General features: G+C 61.5%; 1 protein-coding gene across 1 annotated transcript; it reads left to right on the forward strand.

The window, feature by feature from the left end:
* Window positions 1–3,704: 3,704 nt before the first annotated feature.
* Window positions 3,705–6,808, forward strand: LOC112549543. Its single transcript, XM_025198735.1, has 2 exons — window positions 3,705–3,846; window positions 4,155–6,808. Exon 2 carries the CDS (start codon window positions 4,511–4,513, stop codon window positions 5,540–5,542), a length of 1,032 nt encoding a protein of 343 aa, XP_025054520.1. The 5' UTR covers window positions 3,705–3,846; window positions 4,155–4,510; the 3' UTR covers window positions 5,543–6,808.
* Window positions 6,809–7,178: the final 370 nt, after the last annotated feature.

Here is a 7,178-nt window from a genome sequence, read left to right on the forward strand (position 1 = left end):
GAGGCTGCAGAGGAGTAAAGGTCATTTGTGCACGAAGCCCACGAGCTCCTGGAAGAGATCGGGGATGCCGGACCAAACCTATGGGCAGCAACGGGGTGGGCCGACCGCTGGGAGAGGTCAGATCTAGTCCTGCGCTGGCACCAAAGGAGTCCCCCCTGGGCACGACCTGGATGGAGGTGTGCGGGCCAAGCTGAACAGCCTGGCGCTCGGGGCACGGACGCTTCGAAACAACGCCGTACAAAGTGAGCGTCCTGGACAGCCCCCACGTGCCTGCGGTGCCCCGCAGACAGCCTGGCACGTCGCCGAGAGCCGCGATCGGTACAAATGCCCAGGCAGGGCGGGAGGAATCCGCGCTCTGAGCGACGATGCTCCTGGGTTTGGAAGCTGCTATACAAAAGACAGGAGGAGGAGGAGGTGGGGAGTGACCCGGGAAGCCTATCCCAGCCCCATTTCTGCCTGGGGACAGGGGCAAGGGGCAGCCTCCCCTCAGTCAAGGGCTGCCCCTGGACCAGGCTTCCCTTTCTGGGGAACGTGAGACTGCACGCAGCAGCGGGACGTCCGCAGAGCTCAGACTAGGTGGGGACGGGAGAGCCCTGGAAACCGCGGGCCTTGCCGCCGCGATTCTCCCCGCACGCCAGCGTGACGCTGCCGGCAGAGGCTCCATCCAAAGCTTCTTGGCCTCGGGCCCGCCGGGTGGGTTCCTCCAAGGGGCCGAGGGGGATCAGTGCGTAAGTCGGTGAGATGCTCCCACGACCATCTCACAGGAGTTCCCCGAGCTAACATCAGCCGCACTTTATAGTGTCCTCCAGGGAAGCACCAGTCTCCTCCTCGGCTCGAACTGGGAAGGAGTGTGTCGAGATCGCCATTGCCAAGCAGGACCCCGGCCTCCGTCGCACTTGAATCCACCTTGCCTGTCTGTCCTTGTCCCCACAGAGGTGACACCGAAGACCAGGGAGCGAGGAATAGGACAGGGACAGCCCAGGGCATTCCCCAGTGTAGCGGACCTTGGCTTTGTACGTGATTACCTGCGGATGGACAGAAGCCATCCCAGGGGGAAGAGGGCAGGTATTAGCCATTTTGCCCCTGGCAGGGTGGACCCAGGCGGATGATATGTGAACTGGTAGAACTGACAGTCCTGGGGTCTTCCAGACTGGGCAACATCCCCCGAGGTAGCGGCAAATATCATCTAGCCACTTCTTTTTTTTAACCCAAGTTGGATGCGGGTGACGGACGCCAGCGGAAACCCCGTCGCCTGTCTCCATAGTTATACAGTCCTTGGAGATCCAGAGAGGGGGCCCTTCCTGGGCCCTGGGTACTGCAGGCCCGTGTGCCGTCCTCCCCTGGGCTCTGCTCCCCTTTCTCCTCCTTCCTGCCTCCCCGCAGCAGCACCACGCGTTTCACAAGACCTGGAACGGGCTCAGGGCAGTCGATCTGGCCTCTGCGCCCTTGCTGAGCTCAGCTGAGCTGGTGCGTCCAGACACCAGCGTCTGGTCGGTCCCGGGTGCCATGCAGACGGGGGCAGGCGCTTGGCTGCAGCGCCCAGGCTGGGGGTGAAGGCTCCTATGCCAAGCTGCAGCCGGAGGTGCTGGAGGCACTTGGCTGTCATAAGGGAAAGAATTTGCCCTTTGTGCTGAGCTCCAGCCACAAGCCTGGCTTCAGCAAGGCTCTCTGGGGCTTGGACAAATCAAGCCAGGACTGGGGGGAGGGTGTCCGTGACCCCCATGTCACTACCCCTCCCTCCACCCCTTGCCCTCCTAGCCCGCTGGATCTGCACCCACCCTCTCCGGTCCTGCTCCCTCTCCCACATCCTTCCAGCTGGCGCAACCCTGCCCCTGCCCCTCCTGCCCGTTCAGTCTCCCCTTCGCCCTCCAGCTCCTGCTCCTCGCACCCCGGGCTCCAGGCCCTGCTCCAGCCTCTCTCGTCACCACTAGGCTGCTTCCATGTCGTTAATCCCCAGCAATTTCTCCTGCCTCCTTTCTTAATCCTCATTCTCGTTGCCCTCCTCGCGAGCCCCCTATAGCACAGCTGTCGGGGCAGGCTGGCCGCCGGGTGATGTTCCCCTGGAAGGAAAGCAGGCCGATACCAAAGTAATTCAGCGATCAGCTTGGAAACCCCTGCCCCTGACTGATAATAATACAGTACCGGAGTTTGCTTTCCTCGCGGATCCACCGTGTGTGGGGTCTGGCCGGCTCCGGGGACAGGCGGGGGACGTTGAACCCTCCACACCTTGTTCCCAGTGCAGACGGACACTCAGCATCCGGCTCTGAGATCCCCGTCCCTAAGTCAAGCACGGTGCTGGGTCAGCGCCTATAGCTCTGAGCCCGAGCGAGCACAGGCCGCACAGAGCTAAAGTCCGGCAGCCGATGCAAGAGTCGAGCTGGGCTCAGGAAGGCAACGGGCAGCCAAGCCGTCTTTGATAACGGAGTGGGGCGGGGGAGCCGAGGAAAGCAAGGCCGTTCTGCACTGCTTGCCATGAAGTCCGGGGTCTGTCCCTTGGGCTAGAAGCAAAGCCCAGTTCAGCTGCAAGAAGCTATTTTCCGAGGGATCGTGAGAGGTTCCTCTCTGGACCAGGAGCTCCCCGAGGTATTCAGCTGGCCGCATCCTGCCCATTTCCCGCAGGGCGCTTGTCCCGCATCCGAGACCCACTGAAGTCAGCAGATGCTTGGGGACAAAGCCTTGGGAAGGATGCAGCCTGCAGAGACTAAAGGCCCCATCGTGCCATCCTCCACCCTGGCTTGGCTGCTGGGATCCAGAAAGTGTGTTGCACACTGGGAGCTGTAGTGCTGGACGCTGCACGCCCCAGTGAACAAACCCACCTTCAAGGGGGCAGTCTCAGACACGCTGAAGGAACACAATCCCACTGACAGCCAAGGGAAGCCAATGCACCTAAACCCTTTGGACAGTGCCCCTGGCAGCCCTCCTGGCTTCTCGCAGCCAAGAGCCTCTGCTGGGCAGAAACCAGGGCTTCTCCTCGCCCCTTGCTAAGCCTGAGTTGTTGGAGAGCGGCGAGGAAACGGACCTCAGCGCTTCCTGGGAACAGGAGGCAGAAAAGCCACAAGTCGGGCCTTTGAGTACCAACATCTTCCTTTGATGCCTATACAATATTAACAGAAGTCCAGAGCCGGCCGTGGGCTTGGGCAACGGTGTTCTCCTGGGAGGACCTTGCAAAGAAATGCCAGAGCTGTGCTGCCAGCGGTGTTACAACAGGGGCTCTGCTTGAGCTCATTGCCCTGGCTGCTGCCCCGGCTGCTGGGGCAGCTGTGAGTGCTTGTGGCCTACGGCGTCTTCCGTGAGCCCGGGGGGATCACAACAGTGACCCCAGATGTCGGCACCTTGTCTCACAGCCGGTCCCCACTTGCATGAGACTGGGACCAGTGCCTGGATAACGACGCCTCGTTGACACCGCTGGGGTAAAGGATAGAAGGGGAATAACCCACCGTTCGCCATAGCCCTGGTAACACGCCTGCAGCTGGAACTAATTCCCTGTCTATCATTACACGTGTGTGTGAAGAAAGGAGGCAAAAGGAGGAGAGTTTTGGGCAGCCGCCCGGCACACACCTCCCCTGGCAGCCGAATGGCCTGTGTTTAGTATCGACGTCCTGATTTGGGAACCCTGGTGCCAAACACTCCCACGTCTATCTGACAGCTCCTTGTAACGAGGCCCCTTCCTCGCCTCGGCAAGGAGACGGGGTTTCGTACGGAAGGTGGGAGACCTGCAACGCTGGGAGCGTGGCCAGCACCGCTGGGCAAGGGGGGAGGTATCGCGAGCCCCGTCCCCGCAGCCGTTGCGGCTGGATGGGCTCCAGGGGAGCGAAGGCAGCTGGACTTTGCTCATCCTGCGCATGAGTAAGCAGGGACCTGGGAGGACTGCCAACGCCGCTCCACCTCCCCATCCCCTCCGACCGACCGTCTCTCTCCCTCTCGCCCCCTCCCCGGGATCGCTGTCCCACTCGGGCCCGCTCAGCATCAGATAATTCCATTCTTTATGAGATCGCAGCCTTCGCCATGGCAACCCCATGGACCCGATTGGTGGGGAAGTTACAGTGACATCCTTGCTGGCTGGCACCACGCCGGGATCGATCCGCCGATGGTGTTTTGTGCAGCGCCCAAAGTGGGTCAAGGCCTAACGGGGTTTGGAAAATATCCTCTAACAGATCTGTTCCCGGAGGATTGAGCACGAGGAACCAGACGGGCGGCCCAGGCTGTGAGTCTCCCCTGCTTCCCATCGGTGTAAACCAGGACCGTGGTCGACGGGTGGCCACAGGGTGCGGACCGGCAGAGCTGATTGTGCGCTCCCAACTTCCTCTCTGCCGTGAGCTTTCCGTCTGTGGGTTGTGTTTGTCCACTGAGCTTTGGGAGGGAGCTGGCTAGTGCCAGCAAGCCTCAGTTTACTCCAGCTCTGCCCCTAACCCCGCACGGCCCCCTCCCTCCCGCTCTGGTCCCGGCTACACAGCCCCTTGCTCAGAGGTGGGCGGAGGTCTCATCTGTGCCCTGCAAGCAGCGCCAGCGGATGCCCCTTACTGCCACTGCCCATAGCCGTGTGAAGCAACTCTCCCGCTTGCTTCGTGAGCTGGACACAGGGCCGGGCTCATGCAGCTTGCTGCATCGCAGGTGGAGAAAGCATGAGGCGATCTGGATTCGATCCCTGACTCCTGGTGTGGGACCCTTTGGGTCTACCCTGGCGTGCCTCCATTTGGGGGGCATCTTACACCGGGCATCCCAAAATGAAGGGGCCCACGTATTCCTCTGCGTGCACGGCAGGAAGAGCAGGATTCCTCCGGCAGTGAGTGCTAGGCTGCAGTTCAAATCCCCATTCACTCCCAGTGCTAGGGTTGTGGTGGGGCTGACTTGTGCATCAATATGCAGGGGGGAGACTCTCCCCCTGCCTGGTGGCCCTCTCGGCTTCCCGCCAGGCCCAGCCACCGACAGAGAAGGCATGGGCAGAGGAATGAAAATGCCAGTGCCAGGAGCAAAGGAAGCAGAGGCTGAGCCATGGAGATGGGCCAGGCACCTCCACCAGTGCTACCCCCCAGGCAGGGCTGAAGCCCGCGATCCTTTTGCAGGGGCTTTGCCCTCTAGCGCGCGCCGTTCCAAATGGCAGGTTTCCCCCTTGGCGAAGTTCACCACAGCCGCGCGGCTCCTGCCAGCTGTCAGGAAACGTGGCCTGACATTCAGCTTTGGCTTGGAGACCTGCAAGCGGGAAACCTCTTGGAAACGGCGGCTTCCGTCTTTCTGCAGCAGCTCAGGTCCTCGCAGGCACGTTTCCAGCCCTGGCACAGGATGCTCCAGAGCCTGGTGCCCCAGATCTCAGTGCCCCACGCGCAGGGGGGGACAAAAGACCTTCCTGGCAGGGCAGGTATCCACGCAGCAGCTCTGTAAGCAACAGGCTGGGCCTCTAGGTAAGGATCAAAAGCCTTGTGGGAAGAAAATCAGCATCAAAGATGAGCTTGGAGTTAACTCCTCTGGATCCAGCCTCCCAGGGGAGGTGAGAAGCTGGCGACAAGCAAGGCTGGGCAGGCGAATGGATGCCAATATCATCTGACCGAAACTGCCACGCGGTTTCCCCTGCAGACAGGGACCCTGCGGACAGCGGGAGGGGGCAGGGACGTGCGTGCTGGCCAAGTGAAGCCTTTTAAAGGAAGCTGCACACAATTCCCAGCGAGGGAGAAATGTGATCAGCAGCAGAAGCCCAGCGCCTGTGCGAACGGCGCTGTCTTTCTGAGCCTCCCAGCAGCCTCGTCACCACCGAGGGACCCCACGGGGATAAGCATGAGCTTCCTCCACCCGGTTCTGGCTTCGCTGCGACCCCAGGGATTTTGCTGCACATACAGAGACGTGCAGGGGAGCAGACGCAGGCAGAGGGGTGCTGCGTCGGGAGCTGCACAGAGCCAAGAACCACCGTGCATAAAGGCCCAGCGTAGGCTGCAGGCTGAACTTGGGCAGCTCTGGGCTCCTGCACAGTTGTCAGTAATGCCCTCCCTCGCCCGCCGCACGATCAGGTATGAGCCAGGGGGATGCAAACTGCCGCTCCCACTCTTGGAAATGCAGCCAGCTCTGGGGAGGGAGGCTGCAGCTGTAGGACAGCGCCCAGCTATGGTGTGGGATGGGGAGTGAAGAAGATCGCAGCACGAAGATGACAGCAGAGCAGCTCAGTTTGGCTGGGAGGGGACTGGAAAACAACACCCCAGCGTCGGCGCATGGGAACCGCAGCTGTTCGGCTCCCTGCTCACCGCGGCAGACAGGGCAGCAGGCGCTCCTGTCCCAGAGATTAACCGGGGACCCATCCAGTGAGGCTCTTCTTCTCCTGCTGACAAGTGCAAGCACATTTCTATTGATAGTGTTATGGGGGTAGGAAGAACACCCCGCCCTGCCGCCCCCCATGCCTCTCGTGCAATCCAGCGTTTGGGCGTTTTCAGCGAAAGCGAGGGGCAAAAAATCCCAGTGAGGAGTGTTTTTTCCTCTCAGTGACTTCCTTTACTTGTTTGCATGGGAAACAAATGCCCCCTCCCCATCCCAGCTGTAGGATCCACTCGGAGACCCTCAGGGAACAGGTCTTCAGAAGATCTTCAGCTCTGGGTACCTGTACCCCTCACCCTCCAGGAAGGGATGCCGCTGCTCGCTCCCATACGGGAGATCTGGGATCCCAGTGCCAGCATCTCGTGGGTGTAATCACAGCCTGCCCAGGTCCCCGAGCAGCAGCAGAGAGGACACGTGGGCACCCTCTGTCCCTGACCCCCTCCATCTCGACTGTGCTGGCGCTCGGACGTCCCCCCGAGACGCCTCCCTGCCACACTGGAATAAATCTGTACAAAACCGCAAAGGTCCATTTAATCAGGAGGGTGGCAGCTGCCCGGGCCAGCGGGCGGGCGAGGGGCCAGGCGGGAGCTCGAGGGAGACGAGGCCTTGAACAAATGTGCGATGTTTTCAATCATGTCCCCTCGACCGCGCGCCGAGCTGGCTCCTACCCGCCTGCCAGCTTTATGGCTGGGGGATGATCTATGGAGGCTCCTTGGCGCGCGGCAGCCACATAAATACTCATGACCGGGGCAGGGCGGGGGGAAGGAGAAGCCGGGAATGAGACACCCTGCTCTCTGTTCCCACCCCCGCGGCCCCTCGCCCCAGGGCTCTGCTCCCCTGGGTGCTCTCAGCTTCACGGTGGCGAGAGGCGGGCAGCGCTG

The sequence above is a fragment of the Alligator sinensis genome, unplaced genomic scaffold (genome assembly GCF_000455745.1).
Source record: "Alligator sinensis unplaced genomic scaffold, ASM45574v1 scaffold337_1, whole genome shotgun sequence".
NCBI lineage: Eukaryota > Metazoa > Chordata > Crocodylia > Alligatoridae > Alligator > Alligator sinensis.

Bases quoted from the DNA above. Each gene is read 5' to 3' on its own strand.
- LOC112549543 (XM_025198735.1), top strand. From the start codon at position 4,511: ATGCCCCTTACTGCCACTGCCCATAGCCGTGTGAAGCAACTCTCCCGC.